This window comes from Nycticebus coucang, chromosome 13 (genome assembly GCF_027406575.1).
Source record: "Nycticebus coucang isolate mNycCou1 chromosome 13, mNycCou1.pri, whole genome shotgun sequence".
Taxonomy (NCBI): domain Eukaryota; kingdom Metazoa; phylum Chordata; class Mammalia; order Primates; family Lorisidae; genus Nycticebus; species Nycticebus coucang.
In genome coordinates, this window is record NC_069792.1 from 92,787,239 (window position 1) to 92,811,329 (window position 24,091).

The following is a 24,091-nucleotide window of genomic DNA, read 5'->3' on the forward strand; positions in this document are numbered from 1 at the left end:
TGGGGAGACAAGCATTAGTGGTTAATGGCCGACTCTAGTGCCCCAGTAGGAGTAAGGAACAGGGTGGGGGTCACACATGTGCCGAGCCAGTCCAGGCTGTAAAGTTTTACAAACTGGGACATTAAGGTCCAAGATGGGCCTTCGGCATGCCCCAGTTCATGCCAGGTCATCCTGTGCATGGCCCCCACATCAGCCCTCTCCCTACCGTGTGGCTAGCTCCCCCAACCCCCAGGACAATATCTTCACATGTCAATGGAGTCCACATGCAGCAGTTGCAGCCACAAGCCGGGCAACAGAAGACGTGAGGACCAGTTTCTACAGAGAAGGTCTGGGGTGACAGGGCCCTGCAGGACTGACTTCACACCATATCCCACAGGCGCAAGGCAGACGTGTGGCGAAGTGAAGAGGAAGGACAGTCTCGTCACCCAGATGCCCTTCTTTCCTCACCTTCCTTTTCCCTCAGTCCCTCCATGGGCATCTGGGACAAGGGGAGGGGGCAGGGGAGAAGAAAAGCAGAGCCGGCAAGGGGAATCCCAGGATGGAAGGAGGGGTGGGCTTGGGAGAAAACCCTCTGGAAACAATCCCTGTGACGCCCTGTGCTATGGGCCTTTCTGAAGAGCTTCTACTCAACATGGCCTGCAGAATCACCTCCTGTGGGAAAACCTCCATGAGGCACCCGGCCCCCACCCAGGCAGACGTTGGCCCTGCCTCCCCCAACGTGTCCACTGGGTAGGGGACACTCTGCACATTCTATCTGTATGACTTTGCGATCATCCCCACAGCTCACCTCCTTGGGGACAGAGAATGAGTAGGTGCCCAATAAATGTTTAAGGACTTAGTTTATGACGCAGAAGCCCAAAGTGCAGGGGAGAAGATGCAGTCATGGCATGAACAGACCCATAGGTGGAGGAGGGGAGGCAGGGGACTCTCCACACAGGGCACCAGGCTGCTACCGCAGAGGACAGGGCTCGGCAGAGTCACCACAGTCATCTAATGATGATAACTGTTACAAATATTTAAGCACGGCATTTTCTCCAATGAATTGATGAGATGAGATGTGATATCCCCAGGCCTTAAGCAACACGAAGGGGCTGAGACCAGGACAGGCTCAGGGGTTGGCATGTTCGGCTGGCCAGAGTGTCAAGGGGCTCAGATAGGATAGGAAAATGAAGTAATGGGACATTTTCTAATCACGTTCATTTTTTCACAGGACTAAACATAACAGCGTGGGAGAGGACACCTGAAGTCACTTATATACCAACATAAAATTTACCACTTTACCCATTTTTCGAAGTGTACAGCTGGGGAGCATTAACTACACACAGTGCTATGTGGCCATAACCACCTCCGCCTCCAGAACACTTCCGCCACCCTCAGAATGCAACTCTGTTCCCAGCAAGCAAAGCTCCACCTCCCTCCCTCCCCAGCCCCCGGCAACCACACTCTCCCTTCTGTCTCTGTGGATTTGCAACTCTAGGCACCTCATATCAGTGGAACCACACAGCACTAGTCCCATTTCCCTTAGCGTAATGTCCTCAAGGGTCAGCGGTGTGGTAGCTGGGTCAAAACTTCCTTCCTTTTTAAGGCTGAGTAGTATTCATGCAAACACTGTTTTGTCACCTCCACTGGAATCTTCTAGCAAAGATGAGGCACTCCCTGATTCCAGAACAACTGTGCCCCTGCAGTTAAGTTTGCCTGGCGCCAAGCTTTGGGTGCCACAGAAGGGGTCCTTGCCTTCGCTTCTGCCCATTGCTTCTGGCTCCGGCCAGTGAAAGCCACAGAGATGTCAACCCCTCACCCACAGGACAGAGCTCACAGCCTTCTTCTCTTCTTCCAACAAACTAGTTGCACTCCATCTGTCAAACCCTGGCCACGCTGCTCACACTCCTCCGGACAGCCTAGTGAATCAGTCTGGGTTAATCAGTCAACTAACACACACTGGGGCTGGCCCCATGCTGGGAGTGGGGGGCACTGCAATGAACTTGCCATGGTCTTTGCTGTCCAGAGCTCATGATGCAATAAACTGCGACAAACAAGGAAATAAACACACAACTTACAATTACAGCCTGGAAGAATACAAAAATGGTGAAGACTTGGGGTGAGGGAGGCGCCTCCTGGAACCTGAGAAAGCCACTTGCGTGTTTAGGGAACAGCACCCAAGACCAGCAAGGGTCCCCTGGGGAGGCAGCCCTGGGGCTCTTTGGAAGGAGAGCAGGCTGCAAGGGAAGAGCCCAGCTGAGGGGAGAGAGGGGAGCAAGGGCCGGATCATGAGGGAACTGTGAGCCTCAGTGAGGAGGTGGTTCTATTCCAAGGTCAGCAGACAGCCCCTAAAAGGCTTCCAGTAGGGGATGGGGGGTCTGTGGGTTGGAGGAATGCATAATGTAGTTCACAATGGAAAAAGATGACCCAGGCAGCTGTCTGGTGGAAAATAAATGAATAAGAGCAGAAGGCAGAAGAAATGTCAGGATAATGCAGGAGACAGGGCCAGAGACGTCAGACTGCCCGAATCACAAGACAGGACTCCCTGAGGCCAGTGACCGTGATGCAGCCCTCGCCACATCCTCAGATCTTCCCACATTAGAACCTGGGGCCTAACACCAGCGGGGCTGCTCTGGGCTGAGAGGCCCCTTCAAGATGGGTAGTGTCCCCAACCCCAGTTCAGAGGCCAGCAACTCCCTCCCATTCCTCTGCAGACCCGCTGACTCCCTCCTCTGCCAGCTGGCCTGTGACCAGTCAATTCCCATTGATCTGTTTGTCATCTTTGAGCACAGACATCAACTGACTTCAAAACTGGACCAGAATCCAAATCCACATACAACAGACCCTGGCTAAATTCTACTCAGAGGAAAGGGTGGCTATAAGGACGTGGAAGGACAGCTGACCTGGCCCAACCCGATGGAAGCTTCTCCTCTGGCTGCCCCACTCCTGCAGTCCCCATGAAAGCCAGAGTCATGCAGCCATCTGAGAGCAGTTTCCAGCATCCGTGTTCAGACCTGGGTTTTGGTTTGGATGCTTCAAGGTCAAAGGAGTTAGTCAGTAATGATTGTTAAACACAGACCTCATGTACAGCACTGTGCCTGAGACTGTCCATTGTAGGGAAACATCTGACCCGTGGCTCTTGCCTGCAATAGGACCACCATCTGGGTGGGATGCTCATAGCAGACCTTGCCACGGCAGAGCCTAATGTGGGATGAATCAAGTGCCAGCTCCACCAGGGCCCAGGGAGAAAGGCCCAGAGAAGGATTGCAGGGGAGAACACAGGCTTATCTCCAGGCCCATGTGGGCTCTGTCCGAGCTCCCCGGCCTACCAGCGGTGTGCCCCTGAGCGTGTCACCCAACCTCTCTGAGCCTCCTCTTCCTCATGTCCACACCAGTCATACAAGATTAAAAGCATTTATAATGCACCCACAGTGGTAGATTCATAGCAGTAACTTCCTTTTTCCAGAGTTTATTGCATCAACTCTGCCCTGTTCCAAGCACTTCATATAAATGCATGCATTTTATTCTCTCAACACTTTTGAAGGAAGGAAAGGTGAGTCTCCTCCACTTTATAGACAAAGAAATGGAAACTGAAGGAATGAACAAACTGTCCAAAGTTACTAAGCCAGCAACCACTCATCTCAGAACCCGATATGTCCCCATCCTTTGTCGCTCTGCCACCCTGGGGAGCAGCAGATGAAATGGGCTGGAGAAGTCAGAGAAACTCAGAGAGGAGCTGGATGCAGAAAAAAGCATGAGAATGGTTTGTGCTGCCACGCTCACAGCAGCCGAAACGTGGAACAACCCACGTGTCCAGCAATGACTGATGGAGGTGTATATGTGTGGTAGAGTATTATACAGCTAGAAAAAGGAAGGGAATTTGGACACATGCTGTAAGAGTGATGAAACTCGAGGACAAGGACAAATTCCATGCAATTCCGCTCCTGTGAGGTACTTAAAACAGTTACAATCACACAGACGGAGGAACGGCGGCTGCCAGGGCCTGGGCAGGGGAATGGGGACTTACTGTTTAATGAGTACAACATTTCCGTTTTGCAAGATGAAAAAAGTAATTCTGTGGCTGGACCGTGGTGATGATTGCACAACAATGTGAGTATATTTAATACCACTGAACTGTACTTGAAAATGTGGTTAAAATGGTCAATTTTACGTTGTACAAATTTTACTACACTTAAAAATACACTGCTGTGGCAAAAGAGGGCTATGCTCCTGCTCCACTGCTGCTCCAACTCCCCACATGCTCATTTGGATTTACTCCTTCATTCCCGCAGGTGGCATTTTCTGTTTTTCAGCTGGAACCCTGGGGGCCTTGACCCAGCTTCACCATCACCATCATCAATCATAGCAGATGCTCACAGCTCCCACTCTGTGCCCTGCACTCTTCAGTGTTTTATCTCCACTAACTTACGTGATCATCACGACCACATTTCTGGGTGGAAACTATCAATCTCCCCATTTTATAGATGGGGAAACTGAGATCCAGAGGACTGAAGTAACTTACCCAAGGTGATGCCACTAGGATTCAGACTCCCCGCTCCAACATACCCTTGTCACCGGACAGGGCATTCTGCAGGCTGCAGAGGAGAGGGTCTGCCTCCTGACGAGGCTCCAGGAGCCAGCTTGCTGCTTCTGCCCTTTCCACTGTCAGCACTTCCCACTGTTATTCTTTTTCCAGGTGAAAGCAACAAGGTCCCCAGCTTAATTTGTTTCATATGGTGACACTAATTAACGTTCCAAACACCAGAGCTTGGGGATTGAGGAGTACGTGTGCGCACGCATACACAAGTGCCTGCGGTTTGTAACTTTCATTTTCCCCAACTTTTGAAGGGATGTATATGGACATTTTACCCGAGGTAAACTCTTTCTCTTCTCTGCCTTCAGTCCTGACCCTGACCCTGACCCTGACACCAGTCCATCCTTCCCTCCACAGATCAAAGAGTTTTGAAGGGATGTATATGGATATTTTACCTGAGGCAAAAAGCAGTTCTGGCTTTCTTGAAGTAATAAAAAACCCACAATCCTGCAGCCTCCTACATACAGCAGAACCTCCATAGTTGACCACCTCCCTATGTGGACCACTTCTCAGAGTTGACCTAATTTCCATAGAATAGACATGTACCTCATTTACGTGTCAGTACAGTAGGCCCAGTTCCTTATGTTGAACAGTTTGTTACAGTCCCTTGAGGGGTCTCTTTACAGAGAGGTTCTACTGTAGATGTTTTTGTTCGACTCATCACTGACAGTAGGAACTCTGGGAAGCTGAGGCCAGAGGCCTTAACCAGAGTCATGGCCTTTGGGACGAGAAGTTGTACAGATCACAGAGGCTAGTGGTTCTCAAACAAGGGTGCCATCACCCCAATCGCAAACTTTGGAAAGCCTGGAGGTCTGGTTGACCACAGCTGGGGAGTCTAACAGCATCTGTGAGTAGGAGCCCAGGTGCTGAGCTTCCTGCAAAGTGGGCAATATCCCCGCCCAATGTGGAACAGTCCCATCCATAATGCTAACAGCTTCTCCCCTACTGAGAAACCCTAAAAAGCATCCAACTTTTTAAAAGCAACACTCAAGTGTTTCAGGAAAGAACGGCACAGAAACTACAGTTTGTTGTTGAAGGTCCCATAGAAATTCCACAGCTAAGCAAAGTCCTATCTTCCCCCAACCCCCGGCTATATCTCCTATTTCATCCTGTCACCCTGCAGCTCCTCCACCCACTCCATTGCCACACACACACAGCCCCAGCTGCAGCCCCTGGGAAATGATCACTCTTGAGTCACCTCCTGCATTTTCCTGCCTCCAAGGCTTTGCCAGTGACTCCTCTCTGCCTTCTGCCCTGACACCAGTCCATCCTTCTCTCCCTAGATCAAAGGCTGCCTCCTCCAGCCTGCTGGAGCTGCATCTCAGAACCACCCACACAATCCACCTGAGTTGTGACTTCCTGCCTGCATGCCAAACTGTCAGCGTCTGACAGCAGTTCTTCAGCATGACCATCACCATCAACAGTATCCTGCCAGTTGCTCAGCAGCCGATCTGCCACCTACGGTGACAGGGGTCTACTAGGGCAGGTCTTATTATCCCATCTTACTCAGGACGAATTTGAGGCTCAGGAAGGTTAAGCAACTTGCTGGAGGTAGCACAGGTGGAAAAATAAAGATTTGATCCCAAGTCTGATAAAAGCATCCACAGTGTGGCTAAAGTTTACCCTGCCTTCCTCTGTGGTCCTGAGCACATCCACTGCCTGTCACCTCAACAGTGAGAAACCCAGCTCCCACCATCACCACCTTCCCCTTAGCTGCTCAATTCCAGTATATGAGCACAACAGAATGACTGGGCCATATCCCTATGGGAAACAACTTTGTCCACTACAGTATAGCACTTACATGCTGTTCTTTCTGCCTTCAGTCTTACAGACTTAGACACCACTCATTGCCAAAGCTGCTTGGGTCGGCACCTTGGTCAGCACCCTCTTCCCCCATCACCTGTAATCATTTGTTTGTAATACATGTAATGGAATAATTTATTTCATTTATTTGTTACAAGTAAATGAAATTTTCTCGTTACCATCTGCATTCTTTTCTGGGACTCCCTGACCTCCTAATTATTATTTTTTTTAGTTTGCAAACACAATGTTCACTTTTAATGCTGTAAAGTCCTATAGGTTTTGAAAAATACATTAAGTCATGTATCCACCATCACAGTATCATACGCATCATTTCACCACCCTAAAATATCACCCTGTGCTTCATTTATTTAATTCCTCCCCACCCTTTGAGCCCTTGGCAATTGTAATATAGTTTTGCCTTTTCCACAATGTCATATGATTGAAATCACAACGTATGTAGCCTTTTCAGACTAGTTTCTGTCAGTTTGCCATATGCATTTAAGATTTATCATTTTTTTGCTTGATAGCTTATTTCTTTTCATGACTGCATCATAGTCCATTGTATGGATGTACAATAATTTTTTCATCCATTCATCTTCTGAAGGACATATGGTTGCATTGTTTTTGGTGATTATGAACAAAAAAACTACAAACACTTGTAGGAATGTTTTTGTATGCATATGAGATTTCAAATAAATTAGGTAAATAATTAGGACCACAATTACTGGACACTACAGTAACACCGTATTTAGCTTTGTAAGAAATTATCTGTCACCGAGGTGGCTTGCTATCTTTCATTCCCACCAACAATGAAGTGGAGTTCCTGTTGCTCCATATCCTTGTCAACATTTGATACTGTCATTGTTTGGGATTTTAGCCACACCTGTTTTAATAGGCATATAGTGATATCTAATTATTGCTATTGCCTAATTGCCTACTTATTTATAATTATGGCTGGGAATCATTTCATATACTTATACATCATCTGTATATCTTCTTTGGCGAGATGTCTGTTTAGATGTTTTGTCTATTTTTAATTGAGTTTTTTAATGTGTACTTTTTTATTGTTTGGGATTCATTGAGGGTACGAAGAATTAGGTTACACTGATTGCATTTGTTAGATAAAGTCCCTCTTATAATTGTGTCCACCCCCAAGATGTGTGCCATATACCGTGACTCCCCATCCCCTCCTTTCTTTCCGCTCCATAATCCCTCATTCCCCTAACCCATCCTTTGAGTTTGAGTACACTGGATTCTTTTATTTATTTATTTACTTATTTATTTATTTATTTATTTTTAGAGACAGAGTCTCACTATGTCACCCTCAGTAGAGTGTCATGGAGTCACAGCTCACAGCAACCTCAAACTCTTGGGCTTAAGCAATTCTCTTGCCTCAGCCTCCAACATAGCTGGGACTACAGGCACCCTCCACAACACCCAGCTATATTTCTGTTGCTGTCATTGTTGTTTACCAAGCCTGGGCTGGGTTCCAACCTGCCAGCCACAGTATATGCAACTGGGACCCTAACCACTGAGCCACGGGTGCCAAGTCAGTACACTGGATTCTTACTTCTCCATTCTTATGATGCTCTACTAGGAAGAATGTGTTCCACCTCCCCAGGTTAATATAAAAGATGCAAATTCTTCATCTTTTTTAATGGCTTAATATTATTCGATGGTATCATATAGCACAGCTTGTTAATCCATTCCTGGGTTGGTGGATATTTAAGGCTGTTTCCAAATTTTGGCAATTGTAAATTGAGCTGTGATAAACAGTCTAGTGCAAATGTCCTTATGATAAAAGGATATTTTTTCTTCTGGGTAGATATCTAGATCTAGTAATGGGATTGCAGAATCGAATGGAAGGTCTGATTTGAGTTCCTTGAGAATTCTCCATGCTTCCTTCCAAAAATGTTGCATTAGTTTGCAGTCCCACCAGCAGTGTGAAAGTGTTCCCTTCTCTCCACATCCACTCTAGCATCTGCAGCTTTGAGACTTTGTGATGTGGGCCATTCTCACTGGGGTTAGGTGATATCTCAGGGTGTTTTTTTTTTTATTAAATCATAGCTGTGTACATTAATGTGATCATGGGGCACCATACACTAGTTTCATAGACCGTTTGACACATTTTCATCACACTGGTTAACATAGCCTTCCTGGCATTTTCTTTGTTATTGTGCTAAGACATTTACATTCCACATTTACTAAGTTTCACATATACCCTTGTAAGATGCATCACAGGTGTAATCCCACCAATCCTTCTCCCTCTGCCCACCTCCCCCCTCCATCCCCTCCCTTTCCCCCTTTCCCCTATTCTTAGGTTGTAACTGGGTTATAGCTTTCATGTGAAAGCCATAAATTAGTTTCATAGTATGGCTGAGTACATTGGATACTTTTTCTTCCATTCTTGGGATACTTTACTAAGAAGAATATGTTCCAGCTCCATCCATATAAACATGAAAGAGGTAAAGTCTCCATCTTTCTTTAAGGCTGCATAATATTCCATGGTGTACATATACCACAGTTTATTAATCCATTCGTGGATCGATGGGCACTTGGGCTTTTTCCATGACTTAGCAATTATGAATAGGGCTGCAATAAATATTTTGGTACAATATCTTTGTTGTGATGTGATTTTTGGTCTTCTGGGATTATGCCTAGTAGAGGAATTATAGGATTGAATGGCAGATCTATTTTTAGATCTCTAAGTGTTCTCCATACATCTTTCCAAAAGGAATGTATTAATTTGCATTCCCACCAGCAGTGTAGAAGTGTTCCCTTTTCTCCACATCCGCGCCAACATCTCTGGTCTTGGGATTTTGTGATATAGGCTAGTCTTACTGGAGTTAAATGATATCTCAAAGTAGTTTTGATTTGCATTTCTCTGATGATTAAAGATGATGAGCATTTTTTCATATGTCTGTAGGCCGCACGCCTGTCTTCTTCAGAGAAGTTTCTCTTCAAATCCCTTGCCCAGCCTGTGATGGGATGAGTTGCATTTCTCCCATGATTAGGGACGATGAGCATTTTTTCATATGTTTATTAACCACGTGTCTTCATCTTTAGAAAAGATTCTACTCATGTCTCTTGCCCAGTGATGTATGGGATTGTTGATCAATTTGAGTTCTCTGCAGCTCTGAGTTATCAAGCTTTTGTCTGATTCATAATATACAAATATCTTTTCCCATTCTGAAGGTTGTCTATTTGCTGTGGTTGTTGTTTCCTTAGCTGTACAGAAGATTTTCAGTTTAATTAAGTCCCATTTGTTTATTTTTGTTGTTGTTGCAATTGCCATGGAAGTTTTATTCATAAAATCTTTCCCTAGGCCAATATCGTCAAATGTTTTATCCATATTTTCTTTCAGGATTTTTATGTTTCATGCCTTAGGTTTAAATTTTTTATCCTTGAATGAATTTTTGTAAGTGGTATGACATGCAGGTCCAGTTTCAGTCTTTACATGTAGTTATCCAGTTTTCCCACAGCAGAAGATATTAACAAATGGAAGAAAATACCATGCTCATGGCTGGGAAGAATCAACATTGTGAAAATGTCTTTACTTCCCAAAGCAATCTACAGATTCAATGCAATCCCCATTAAAATACCATCATTATACTTTCAAGTTTTGGACAAAATAATTCTTCATTTTCTATGGAACCAGAAAAAAAAATGTATAACCAAGGCAATTCTTAGGAATAAAAATAAAGCCAAGGTTATCACCCTACCAGACTTTAGGCTATACTACAACAAGGCCATAGTGATCAAAACAGCATGGTACCAGCACAAAAATAGAGATATTGACATTTTGAATCGAACAGAAAACCATGAGATGAAACTAACATCTTACAGCCACCTGATACTTGATAAACCAAACAAGAAACATACACTGAGGAAAAGAATCCCTATTCAATAAATGGCGTTGGGAGAACTGGATAGCCACATTTAATTGAGTTTTTATTGTTAAATTTTAACAGTTCTTTGTATGTTTGGTACACCTTCTTTATCAGATACTTGTTTTACAAATATTAATATCTCCCCCAGTCAGTGGCTTTGTATTTTTGTTCTCTTAATAGTGTCTTTTATCCATTAAATATTCATAACTACTCTTCTGCAGATGAGAAAAACGAAAGTTCCAAATGACTTTTCCATAGTATCATTTTAGTCTTGTATATACTGTATACACTGTAAAATCAACCAGCTATCGCATGACCTTATAAATAAACTAAAAACTACTGAACTGCACATGTTAAATGGCAAATTTTATGGTATGTAAGTTATACTTCAATTTTTTAAAAAACTGGTAAAAAGAAAATCAACAGCCAGTGAGTGACAATGGTAAAAATATGAACTCAGGACTTTTGACCAGAAATTGCACTCAAAACATCTGAGCCCAATTCCCAGCCCTGCCCCAGTAAAACCCTGAGAAAGGCAGATAATTTTTTCTGAGCCTCAGTGTCCCCAGTAATAAGATAAGGGCCAATTATATACATTAGATAGCATTGTCACCATGTTTTTCATGGTTCACCTCATACCCTGGACAGAGTAAGTCAATAAAGAATAAAAGGAATGATTACTACTATTATTATTATGCTTCTTAATGTGTAAAAATTGGAGGACATTCTCTCTCTCTCTGTGCCTACCAGAATTCCGTTTCTATGAGATGAAATCATAGCAATTCATTCAGTAATGTGCCAGGTTTCTCACTCCAGTGAAGCTAAAACCTTCTAGATGTCTCTCCCCTTTCTCTGCAAGTAAGCAAAACGCAAGGTATGTTCAGAAGTGCAATGAGATTTTATAATATAAACTCAGTGCCGGGCCATCTAGCGGTCATGGGGGCCAGGCGAGAGTTTTCCTCAGCATCTCTGTTTCCTAGGAAACGGGCCAGGAAACAGAATCTTCTTTTGTATACCTCTTTCTAAAGTCCTTCCTTTTACCATAATGTTATGTCAAAACTTACGCACTTGATCATGTTCAGGGGTATAACCTTAGGGTAGACATTACGGGCCTCTACTGACTGTCCATTGCCTTTATTCCCTGTCACCATTCTTATCTTAGCAGAACAGGGAAAGAGTGGGACGGAACAGACTTTATCCTGTATCTACTATAAACCCAGACCAGACTTCCGATGGTACCAGAGCCATTTCATTTAACCTTTCCAGGTGGGTAGGCATGCTCCACGCTACAGAGGAGGAAACAGGTTTAGGCAGATTCAGTGGTTTACTCAAGGCTACTTGGCTACAAAATAATACTGCCAGCACTCAAAGCCAGTACTCATCTGTATCTGGGTCTGCTTCTGTCACTGAGACTGACACCCCTTGGGGGCTGGCACTGTGCGCAGGTGTGCAATGCGACTTTGCATCCAGCAGGCCACGTGCAGCATTAGGCTCCAGGCTGCAGAGAATGCATGCTTACGTGTATGGTATGTCCAGCTAAAAATCGCGTTTTTAGCCTCCTTCCACAGCTCAACTCAAGGTTCACCCAGCTCTAGGTTTATAAACCCACTTTCCCTTGCATCCCTTTCCACACCTTTCCTTCAATGTGTGAAGAATCTAAAGAAGGAGGATTCTAAACACATCCTTTGTCAGGGTCATGGCTGCACATCAGAATATGAAGGGAGAAGTGGTCTCCCCCTGTGCACATGATGTACTCTACTTCTTGGAGGTGGAAACCTTTCCTGACCCATTTAAACAGCATTGACAACTTTACCTGAACTCCAAGGAGACCCAGGCTAAGCATGTGTTAGAGTCAGCACCACACCACTATGCAATTATGTGTGTATTCACCTACTCAACTGGGAGCCCCTCAAGAGCAGAAACAGACTGACTGGCCCCTGTATTCTCTAATCCTGGCTGACAGCTGCCACCTAGTAGGCCTGAAATCAGTGTCTGCTGAGTGATCACTCAGCATATCTTGAGTTTGATGAGCAGATATCTGAGGGGACGCACATCCAGCCCAAAGGATTACGATGTTTTCATGAAATTTCTTCCCAACCACATAAGGTGTTGAAATCACGGCACAAAAGAGGCATGGGAGAAGAAATCTCAGCGTTTCCTTCAGCATTCCAGAATTGGGAGCATTAATCCCCTCCCCAGAAAACCAGCACTTAGGCAAAGGACTGAAGTCCCAGCAACAAAGATCACAACCATGTGGTGACTGCGGTCAGAGGGCAGAGCCGCTGCTTGGAGACAGGAGAGCTCTCTCACCATGGCTGCTGGGCCCATCTCCCAGCAGAATCAGGATGCCACCGTATACCTGGGGGGTCTGAATGAGAAGGTGAGTGAACCACTGCTGTGGGAACTATTTCTCCAGGCAGGTCCAGTAGTCAACACCCATTAAAAAAAAACACGGGTGGCGCCTGTGGCTCAAAGGAGTAGGGTGACGGCTCCATATGCTGGAGGTGGTGGGTTCAAACCCAACCCCAGCCAAAAACTGAAAGAAAAAGAAAAAAAAAACACTCAAAGGGGAAAAGGAGGGGAGGAAGGAAGGATGGGTGGAGGGAGGGTGATTGGTGGGATTACACCTACGGTGCATCTTACAAGGGTACATGTGAAACTTACTAAATATAGAATATAAATGTCTTAACACAATAACTAAGAAAATGCCAGGAAGGCTATGTTAACCATTTTGATGAAAATATTTCAAATTGTATAGAAAACCAGTGTATGGTGCCCCATGATTGCATTAATGTACACAGCTATGATTTAATAAAAAAAAAAAAGATCACAACCAAGATCCCTCCATTTTCTCAAAAAAAGATGTGTTTATAAGAGCAATCAGAATATCTATTTGAATCTTATTTTGAAAGTGCTAATGCTTCTCACACTATAAATCAGTAAGATTCCTCATTCTTTGAAAGTATCACGAAAGCCACTTAGAATTATAAAGTCAGCGAGACTGAAGTTGTCCATGCTTTTTGAAAATAACACTCCCGTTCCATGTGACAAGAATTACTAATATGTGAACATACTGTACTATCAACGAGGAGACAGGCAATTTCTGCCCCAAAGGCTGACACAGCCAGTGACCAACTTTCCTGGTGCCTTTGGGGACTCTACGGTCCTGGCACATAGTAAGAGCTTAGCAAGGTCAGCTATCGTTAGATACCAGCCCCTGAAACCACATTTTTACAAATACTTTTCATTCAGATTATTTTTCCTGAATGACTATCCTAAATGGAAAATTAATGAGAGGAAAAAACACTAGGGAATTAACACAACGCTCAGGCCTCAAGACGTCTTTAAGAACCACTGAAAAAAAACAGAGGCACATGCTTGAGCCTTAAGTCATAATATTTTCTTCAATTAAGAACCAGGGAATGTGTAGCGGTTGCCACCAGCAGCCCTCTCATTTGTCCTCAGGACTCCAGCCCCTGCCAAAGGTAGGCTAAACCCCGCATGTCTTTGTCTGCGGGATTTCTCTGCCCCTGGGAGCAGCCCTTAACCAGCGATGGCTGGAGTTCAAGACCATTCTGCACTGTTCCACACCGTATCTCAGGGATCTTGTAAAGACTGAGCCTCGAGTACCCTTGTGGTAATGTGCTTATCAGTGCAACCCTACAGTCTTCTCACTCTTTCTTACATCCTCCCCTTTCCCTAATTTTACTTAATTCTCCAATTTTTTTCTTGGCATCACCTCCTAAATTATGTATTCTTGGTTATGAATGCTATGGCCTCCAAGTGGGCAAAATGGATTCTTGGGGATAGGGCAGGGTGAAAAAAAATCTTACTCTTTGTTGATCAAGCCCAGATACACACACAGTTCACTAAAGGCATACCCAGCATTACCTGTGGTGCTATTTCTTAAGTAAGAGCAATTAGAGGGAAAAACGTCTGAAAAGAATCCTTAAAGAGAAGATGATGACAACAAAGCTGAGCAACTCTGTGCTGAACAACACACTTGCACCAAGCTCCTGGCCTCAGGGTCCAGCTTCTGGGGAACACAAGTTAAGCTACGTTGACAGCACTCAGACTTCGTCCAACCCTTTCAATAACCTGGAAGGCAGGGAATGTTCACTCCATTTCTCAGATAAGAAAATGGAGCGTATTAGAAGTAAGATGACTTACTGGAGACCACAGAGTAAATCAGCAGAAGATGCAAGGTGTAAAGTTGAGTTTCCTGATGAGTAGGCCAGTATTCCCCATACAGAGTGCCGGCACACAGAAATAACACTAAAAAAAGGCAGTGACTGTTAAAAATAAAAATAAACTAGATCTCTGTAAATGGACCAAGGATGGTGCTGCCCCACAGGTGATTATATAAACAAACCTGCTGATAAAAATATTAGTTGCCATTAATGTGATGATTTTGAATGTCCTAAGTCACTGCTGAGTTCAGTGGAGATCACACACTATTTTGTAGGACTCTCGGTAGAGGACTGGATTGAGGGAGGGAAGGGTACAGAAGAGGGGATCTCAGTTGTGGGATTTTGGCAGGAAAAGAAGCCCCCCTCAGCCAGAGGCCAAAAGGAGCTGGTGTAGGGACCCCTGATCAGTCCACCTGCAGCTGCATTCACTCTTTCTTCTGTTCATTCATAAATAAACAACCCACCAAGAATCAAGAAGAAAATGTGGCCCTGGGCAAAAACTCATCTTACCTTTGAAAGAAAACATTTTGAACAAATATCCCTGGCCTCCCTGAGATAACAGGAAAGATCTCATCAAGCAAATCTACAGGTTGGACAGGATTTTACTCAGATGCTAAGACAGCTTCCAGCTCAGAGGAAATGGGCCACAGGTAGGATGGACTGTAGCTGCTGGAGGACACAAGGGGAGGCCCGTGTATCTGAATGGACACCAGCCTGGGAAGAAGACCTCTCCAAAGTCCTTTCCTTGTCATCTGGCCAGGGTGACCTCAGGCAAGTTCCTAACAGCCCTGAGCCTCGGCCTCCTCTTCTTGGAAGTGCCTCCAGTCCTAACAGCCTCTAATCTTTCTAAGCTGCAAAGAGCTTTCTCCGTGTTGGGTCCGCAAATGCCTTAAGCGTCGTGACTGTCTGCTGATTAGTTTGATTAGCCCTGCTGATTATCAAGGACCGCTGGCTTCATTGTTCGGACTAGCATCCCCAGGGGGAGAAGCATCCATAACTGATGTACTGGAGGGGGAACGAGTGGAAGCCGGGATTTCCGGAGAGGGCAGAGGAAGGCAGATAAACAGTCTGATGGCACTGAGTGATTTCCATTAGGACAGGTGGTCTGGGCTGGAAGAGCATATTCTTCCAGTCCAGTAACTTCAATTTCTATTGGATAAGATTTCACCCTTTCCACCTAAGAAGACCTCATCAAGGTAGAAGTAAACTGAAACTACTGTGGCAAGGGGTCAATGGCAAGGGAGCTCAATGCATGGCCTGCCTGCTCCTCCGGTGCTGGCTTATCAAAACCTGCTTTGGTGATTTATAGGTAAGCAGGCATTTGTTAGAACCGTAACAGTTGCTAATGCATATAAAGCAGATAGGGGTGAGATGAAGATCCCCGATGGTGACGGTGCCCAAGAGGTGACATGATAAAGATGGCCGGGCGCGGTGGCTCACGCCTGTAATCCCAGCACTGTGGGAGGCTGAGGAGGGAGAATCACTTGAGCTCAGGAGTTTGAGACTCACCTGAGCGACAGTGAGACCCCAACTCATGAAATAAATGGAAAAACCCAGCTGGGCGCCGCGGTGAGCACCTGTAATCCCAGCAGCTTCGGGAGGCTGAGGCAGTGGGGTGCCCGCAACCTGAGTCTGAGGTTGTGGTGGGCTACCACGCCCACTGCACTCTGCTCAGGGGCATAGGGTGGGACCCTGTCTCAAAAAAAAAAAAGAATGAAATGATGTAAAAACATTAGTTACTACTAATAGGCTGGTTTTCTAAGGTTCCACTCAACTGTTAAACTCCTGCAGTCCTAATGATTTTATAAGACTTTTAAAGGGGAGAGGAAGAGAGGGTATACCCTAAAGTCTTCAGCATGGAGAGAAGCCCAGCTCAGGGGAAGCCATCTGGAGCCTGTGTGTGGGAAACTCCATAAGCCACAGGCATAGGTGATCATTCTCGTTTAGTCATCAACTACAGGCAAGAGGAAGTCTTGCTCCTGTGTTACAACCTAACTTGTTCCCTAAAGAAAACATTTCAAACAAATTCCACTGTCCCTTCTGGGACAAAATGAACAGTCCCCCACAACAAGGCTACAATTCAGATAGGATTTTATGTACATCCCATGACATCTGAAAAACCAGAGGAGGCCTAAGAAGTCTCCAAACTTGTTATTCTTTCCATTCTTCCAAAAAGTGATCACCGTAGAAAGCTGGCATGCCTGCAGACAGATATGCTAAGTTATACGGGTAATGGGTTCACAGGTTCTCAATAAAAATACACAGTGATGATCAGGTGATGCAACACAGAGAAATGTGGCAAATCCACGGCTGAGTTCAACTGAGTTGGGCAAATGCTTCAGCCCAACATAGATGAGGTCCCAATTGTGGGACCTGCCTGATTCTTCCGTAGCTATAAGAAAAAGCTACCTCAGAACGCTGCCCTCTCTGTAGCTCTCAAAGCACTGACTCCCGTGCAGTCTCATAGGATTCCTACACTGATCCTATGCAACGGTATTGCAATGCCCGTTTTGCAGACTGTGCGAGGAGAGGTGTCAAAATCATAGTTCATGCAGCTCTCCTGAAAACTCATTCAATGCGTTTCTGATAAACCCACAGCTGTCTTGTGCTATCCCAAACCAGCACCACAGAACACAGAGTCTAAAAGAGGTGTTTACGCAGTCCATACTTGAAGACCTTTCCTATGCTTCTCTTGATACTGTCCCAATTGTTAAAAGATTAAATAAGTTTTATTTACATTCTGTTAAAACCTTAAGACTCAGACAAAAAAGAAAAAGGGAGCTGGATCTTGACCTTCGGGAAAATAATGCAGGGTTACACTTGATCTGTGAAACTTTTATTAAACACTTATGGAATTTTTAAAACTGAACACAAACTTGAAAGGAGGACCTTCCAAATGATGCAACAACAACTTACATTCAATAGAATTTAGCATTCTGTTCTCCAAGTAGGGAGAGAAAGACTAGGTACCAACTGGACAAACAGTAGAGCTCTTCATCTCATCCCCATCTGCTTAAACCTTCCATGGAGAAGACCATCCTTTTTCCTGCTCTCCTGAGGTTCTTCATTGCACATTCTATTACTGCATTTGCTAAACTACTTATGTGTAGTTGTTTCAGGTCTCTCTCTCCATAGGGAAAGAACTCAGGCCCATCTCCCTCAAGAGCTTGGCACAAAACTTGACACCTTGTGGGGACTCAGCATGTGCAGACTGGAAATGAGTGAGCTGCACCGTTCCGTATGTTTGGCATTTCCAAAGTCCAAGGTTGAGAAAAGCTTGGAGACTGGTCTATATTTAGAATCCATGAATCCAAGAAAGCCCATTCAGTTTGGCCAACAGTTGCTGGCTTCAGATCCGAATCACCAGAAGACAATGCCTGTCATTAGTATTCATGTGTTTGTGCGTGTTAAATCTTCTCTTAAAGAGAAGAAAATGTTTAAGAAATTTTAAAAAGTCAAAAGAGTCAATGGTATACGTATATTCTCTTCACCTGCCTTTACCAATTGTTGATCATCTGGTCCATTTGCTTCCCTCTCACACTGCCTGTGGATGCGCTAAACCATCTGAAAGTTCCTTACAGATACCATGCTTCTCTCACCCCTAACTACCGTGCCATGCATCACATTAAAAAACAGAACTTCCACCTACATAACCACAATGCCATGTTCACACTCAAGAAATTAATTGTGATACAGCAGTATTATCTAATATCAAGTTCATGTTCAAATTCTCTTAATTATCCCTATAGTATCTTTATTATTATTTATTTTTCTCCATTCAGAATCCAATTAAGGATCAAGCATTGCGTTTGGTTGCTACGTCTCTTTAGCTCCCTTTCACCGAGACAGTACCCCTCATCTTCTTTTGCTTGCTCAGCAACACGGACCTTTTGGAAGAGGCCCTGCAAGGTATCTCTCAGGTTTCCCTACAATTTGAATTTGTCTCTTACTTCTTCATGATTAAATTCAGACCGTTTCAGGTGCTACTGCAGGTACGTTGTACATTTCCACTGAATCACATAAGAAGTGTGGCGTTAGTCTGGCTCATTATGCACAAGCTTGATAACTTTGGTTGAGGTAGGAATTATTATCTTTGTAGTATAAATAAACTGAAATTCAGAAAGGTTGAGCAAATTACTCCAGGACACACAGAAGGAACGACCAGAACTGGATTCAACCCAGATCTGCCCCCAAAGACGATGCTATTACCACCAAATAAAGAAGAATACCTTCTCAAAATCCTTGCTTCTCAAAAATGAGAAGGAAATTGACAATACTGAGGAAGAAAATGTGAAGAGGGAGATTGGCGGGATGGAAAAAGGTAAGGCTTGATAGAGACTGGTTAATAAGATCGACATGGAGTGGGAGATAAGAACGGACAAAGTATGTGGGAGCAGAAAAGGAGGAGTGTGCGCTAAATAAATAGAGTGGGAGAAACCAGATTGGCTAGCAAAAAAACTGATATCCCTTCAGTAATGAGTTACAGATCATAGGACTGGGCGAGATGCTGCTGAAGGGGTTCCTTCAGCTCTGGCTGCAAAGTTGACCAGATAACCAAATTATGAGACTTCTGCTAAAATGAATGATGTTGGCATGACAGTCTATGTTCCACAGGGCAGAGATTGTTTTGTTTTGTTTGTCACTATATCCCTAATATCTACAAGAGTACCTGACACGGAGAAGGCACCAAGAAAGACTATTGCCTGAACGATATTAATAACACAACTATTAGTGAGTATTTCTTCTATTCAAGGTGCTTTTAACCTTACAAGAGCCTATAATTTACTGGTAACATTTTTCAGATGAAGAAAACTGAAGTTCAGAGATACAGTAATTTGCCCAAGACTTGCTATAAGAGGCAAAGCTAGTTTAGGAATCCCAATTTCTCTTACTCTAGATCTGACAAGACTTTGCATTCCTGACCTGTCTGGTCTCCACTGCACTGACTGTGGCCCTCCTAGCCAATGCTAAGTCTACCAGCCAGGCCCTTTACATTCCAGAGAAGCTGCTGGGTCCCTGTGTCTGGCCTGCCAGATGTCCCTAGAGCCAGCCCACCTCAGAATGCCATCAGTGGGGATTTCTTGTGATCATTTCCCCCTGGTTTGTCAACAGAAGCATGATTGATCATCCCCAGCTGGCTGTAGTGAGATGACCAGGGCAGCACGATGCCTGTACGGTGCCAAGTCAGATGAACGCCAACGTGAGGTCAGCATCTCTGCACTAACACGTGAGGAAGGGGGAGTCCCCGGACAGCCCCAGGATGGTCACAGTGGCAGGCACATATGACTTTTACAGAGATTCCTTCTCAGGATCAACTAGTGCATACTGCGTGCCTGATGCTGGGCTAACTGAATTCACATACACTATTTGCTGTGAGCCTAAAAGCCACCCTGTGACAGGCAGTATCAAATGTCAAAGTCCCCACTTACAGATCATCCCCAACTTGGCTTGTGCAAAGTCACAGAGACTTAAGGCTTAAGTCCAAATGTGAACTCCTAGAGCACTGTATTTTCCAGAAGATCAGAATCTCTCGCATAAGGTGGGGAAAAAAAGCAAAGAATTTTTCAGCCTCAGTGGATTTAAAGCACGGTCTCCCATCCTTTTCCTCCCCTCATTGTCCATTTTTGGACTTCCAAAAACTCTTCTTATAATTAAAATCTTGTGATGCTGACTTTGGCTTCTTACTGTTCTTGTTATAATAGTAAAGTTATCGCAACAAAGTCTGATTAACCAGAAGCCTGAGAGAATTCTTTAAAGTATTCATTCAGCAAATGCTTACTTGGTGTCTAGCACAGGCTCTGCAGCCTGCCAGGGAGTAAGAAGGCTAAAGAAGAATGACACAGTCCCTGCTCTCAAAGTAGCTTTCCACTCAATGAGGCAGATGAGAAAAGAAAGAGGGACGGAGGGAGGGGGTGGGGCCTTGCTGTGTGTCACACTTTATGGGGGCAAGACATGATTGCAAGAGGGACTTTACCTAACAATTGTAATCAGTGTAACCTGGCTTATTGTACCCTCAATGAATCCCCAACAATAAAAAAAAAAAAGAAAAAAAAGGAAAGAAAAAAAGCATTTTAAAATAAATCATAAACATTGACTTAAAAAAAAAAAAGAAAATAGATCAACTCAATGCTAGGTGCAAAATGCTATAGCTGAGAAGCTGCAGAAGAAGGACAAGTCCAGCTTAGCCGGGAGGGTCTCAGAAAGGCTTCCTGGAGGAGGTGACACTGGAGTTTGGCCAAGGTGATGGTGAATGGCCAGGAGAAAGTAAGAGGATGGGCGTGAAAGGCAAAAGGAGCAGGGTGGGAATTTGATTGATTTTGCATTTCCTGTGTTCCTCCTTTAGAAAAGAGAAAAACATTCTCATCTCATGGATCTCACCCATTAAAAAAAAACAGCATGCCCTAGATTGTAAGCCCATGGTCCGCCCAATTTCCTGCCCCCCTTGTACCATTAGCCACAGCCCAGAAGAGGATAATGGCTATTTAGAAGCATGAACTTCAATCCTTGCAAAATCCTGAATCATCAATGAAAGGTTCAATTTTATTCACTTGACTGGACTTCCTCCTAAGTTGGAGAAAGGCTGCACTGTGCACCTGCTAACTGAGTGTGCTTCAGTCTCCGGAGGTCAATCCCACCCAACATGGGTTTCCTGTATAACTCCAAACTACTCAGAATATGCTATCCCACCAGCACCCAAGGTCATCCCACATTTCCCTAACACTGTGGTTCTCTGGGTTATGACCAGCTCCTGCCTTGATTCCAAACTCCCATTTCTAGCCACTTGCCATGTGAGAGCTAGGAAGAGGCTGAGGCATTACTAAGGGGAAAAGAGCACGCCGTGACACTGAGCATCATAACCGATGTCCTGCGATTGTTAGCACAGAGTCAGAACTGGGATCTGGGCTCAGAAACAGAGCTGACCCGCTGCATTCAGATGTGAGCTCTAGAAGCAGGAGCTGCGTGGTTGTGCATAATGCTAATGCGCTTCCTCTCTTGACGTTTTGCTATCTCCATCTATAAAATGGAGATGATATAATCCCCACTTCATAGAATCATGTAAAAATTAAACAAACTATATGCATCTGCATGTATGAAAGTAGCTAGCTAGATATCTGATCTTCCTTCTCATAAAGTCTTAAATTTTCCTGGGCCCTGGGAGACTGAGGCTATTGGTTCGGATATTAGCAAACCTGCTTCCAGGTGATAGAATCGTGCTAGAGAAGGATCAAAGTGAGGCTTGGTCAATCAGAGGCCTCAGCTATCCCTTCCCAAGACTGGGCCAGGGGTGCTGGCTAGGAAAAGGGAAAGAAGGAAAAAGAGGGAGCCCAGGTGGGACCCCAGATTGGGACATTCGTCAACACTTACTGAACAACATTCTGTGCACGAGGACACGCGAGTCTGTGTTACATCTGTGTGCACTCAACTAACTCACTGTGCCTTTTTGCTGTTACCATCACATATTCTGGTATTCAACTAAACACTAAAAGAAACAGAAACGTGAATTCATTTTTAATCCTTTTTTAACGCCTAAAAAGAGCAAATGAAAGTGAAACAACTGCTAAGTCCACTTTCCAGCCAGATCCCCACCAACACCTGCAAATACACATACAGAGAGACACCAAAATCCACGCTCCTGGGAAGACGCCCCACCTCCACCCTCACCCCGCCTCTGCCCCTGGTTCCCTGGGCTTTGGGTAACCTCTGGCAAGAAACCTGTTGCTGAGAGTGAGGCCCCGTGTGGACTCCCCCACCTGGTGGCTGAATCTGGAAAAGCTTTTCCAGCTAAGGAAGACTGGCAGTGTAAGTAACTCAAGGCCCCTTGCGCCCTTCCCATGGTATCAGCCATGGGTCAACTGGAGAACAGAGAGGAAAATCCACTGCTGAAGGCACATGAGGGCGTGAAGTGAGGAGGAGTCAAGGTCATGACCCGTTCCCTAATGAAACTTGGTAACAATCCAACGCTGCCAGCCCCCGAGGTGTATGTGTTGACAGCCTAGATTTCCAGTCCTGAGTGAGGAGCCAGCACTACCACCCTCTCCCCTTCTTTCAAATACGGGTAGATTTTCCATCCTCTCCTGGCAATACATTTGCATCCTGACTGGCAAGGAGACTCTTTGTAGGGAAAGAGTGTCCAGGCCAGGCCCCTCGCATCCCTGGGGCTGGCCCAGCCTAAGCACGAGAAAGGGCTGCAGTTGAGGCTGAAGATACAAGAGAAATCAAATCATGGAGATGTTTCGATCCAAAAAATACCCCCCACCCCAACCTCCTGGTTCTGTTAAATCCCAGCCCCTCCTTCCAAGCTTAGACACACACGCAGACGCGCACACACACCCTATGGGCGGTGCGCGCCACTCCCAACCCCAACTCCACGATATATTATCTGAACTCGGGAGCGACGATCCCAGGAGAAAGGATCCGCCCCAAACAGAAACACAACGGTCATGGGTGGACCCGTTTTATCTTGTTAAATCTCCACACTCATTGGAAAAACCACGTCGTTCTTTCAAGCTTGGATATTAACACCTCGAGGTGCCACAAATGCGCACCCGCACGCGCCACACATCAATCCAATCTCCGAATTAGCTTGGAAAGCACGTTTGATCTTTCAGGCTTCGGTGTCCGACCCCCGGAGAGCGGCTCCCGCCACTAGACACACACAGCACAGAAACCCGCACCCAGAGCAGGCTGGGCTCCAGTTCAGCTGGAGAGCGTCATATAAAGCCCCGGGGACTTCCCCGCCTCCAGCCCGGTCCCCGAACCCCACAACGCGCGCAGCCGCCGAGGGGCACCCCGAGCGGCCGGGTACTCACACCAGCGCGTGGTAGAGCAGCGCCCAGCCCCGCGGTCTCTCCAGGGCGTCGTAGATCAAAGTTTGGATGCGCCGGTACTTGGCGTTGTTTCTCTTGACAGGGCGGCTCAGCGGGGTCTTGGCCAGCAGCCCGATGCCCTGCGGGGTCCTCCGCGGCCCCTCGTCGCGGCCGCCGCCCTCCAGCAGCAGGGTCCCGTCTTTGTCAGCTCCGGCCCCAAGCGCCAAGGTGACTTGCTCCACGTCTCCAGGCGCCAGCCCCACTTTCCGTTCCTCGTCTCCGGCCACCGCCGCCGCGTCCCCACCGGCCGGGTTAGCGGCCCCGCCGCCTCCGTCGCCCCCGTCGCCGCCGCCGCCAGCCGCCCCCGCCGCCTTGCGCGCCTTGAGCCCCATCTGCCTCGCCCCCGCCGGCCGCTTCGCCTTCTCCGCTGCTTTTTGGGGAAGAAGGGGCGCTCGGGGTGCGTGGACCAGGCGGCGGCGGCGGCTGCAAGCCCGGGAACTCCAATGCCATGATCCGCGCGCCCCTCCCCACCCACCCCCTACCCAAAAGCAGGCAAAGGAGGGCCCCCGGGGGGCAAGGGAGGCCAGGTGGGGGGTCAGGAGGTCACATCACGCGCGGGTCAGCCGTGGGACCACTAGGGGAGCGGGCCGGGGGCTTCGGGAAGCCGGCGAGGGCGCGCGAGGCTGGCGAGGAGGCGCTAGGGCGCGCGGCGGCGGGAGCCTGGCACCAGCGCTCCGGGGCGGCGGCGGCGGCGGCGGCACCCGGGCCGGCGAGCCCGAGACAGCATCGCAGTTTATTTACAAGCCCAGTGCCAGCCGCCCTCCCGCC

The 24,091-nt window shown here is 46.2% G+C and overlaps 1 protein-coding gene across 1 annotated transcript in view; it reads right to left on the reverse strand.

Moving 5' to 3' along the window:
* The window catches only part of KCNQ3 (potassium voltage-gated channel subfamily Q member 3), a 310,685-nt gene extending 286,870 nt beyond the window's left edge, over positions 1-23,815 (reverse strand). The window contains exon 1 of the mRNA XM_053558265.1: positions 23,267-23,815. Coding sequence (XP_053414240.1) covers positions 23,267-23,655 — 389 coding nt within the window. The 5' untranslated portion in view covers positions 23,656-23,815. The remainder of the gene's footprint in view (positions 1-23,266) is intronic.
* Positions 23,816-24,091: the final 276 nt, after the last annotated feature.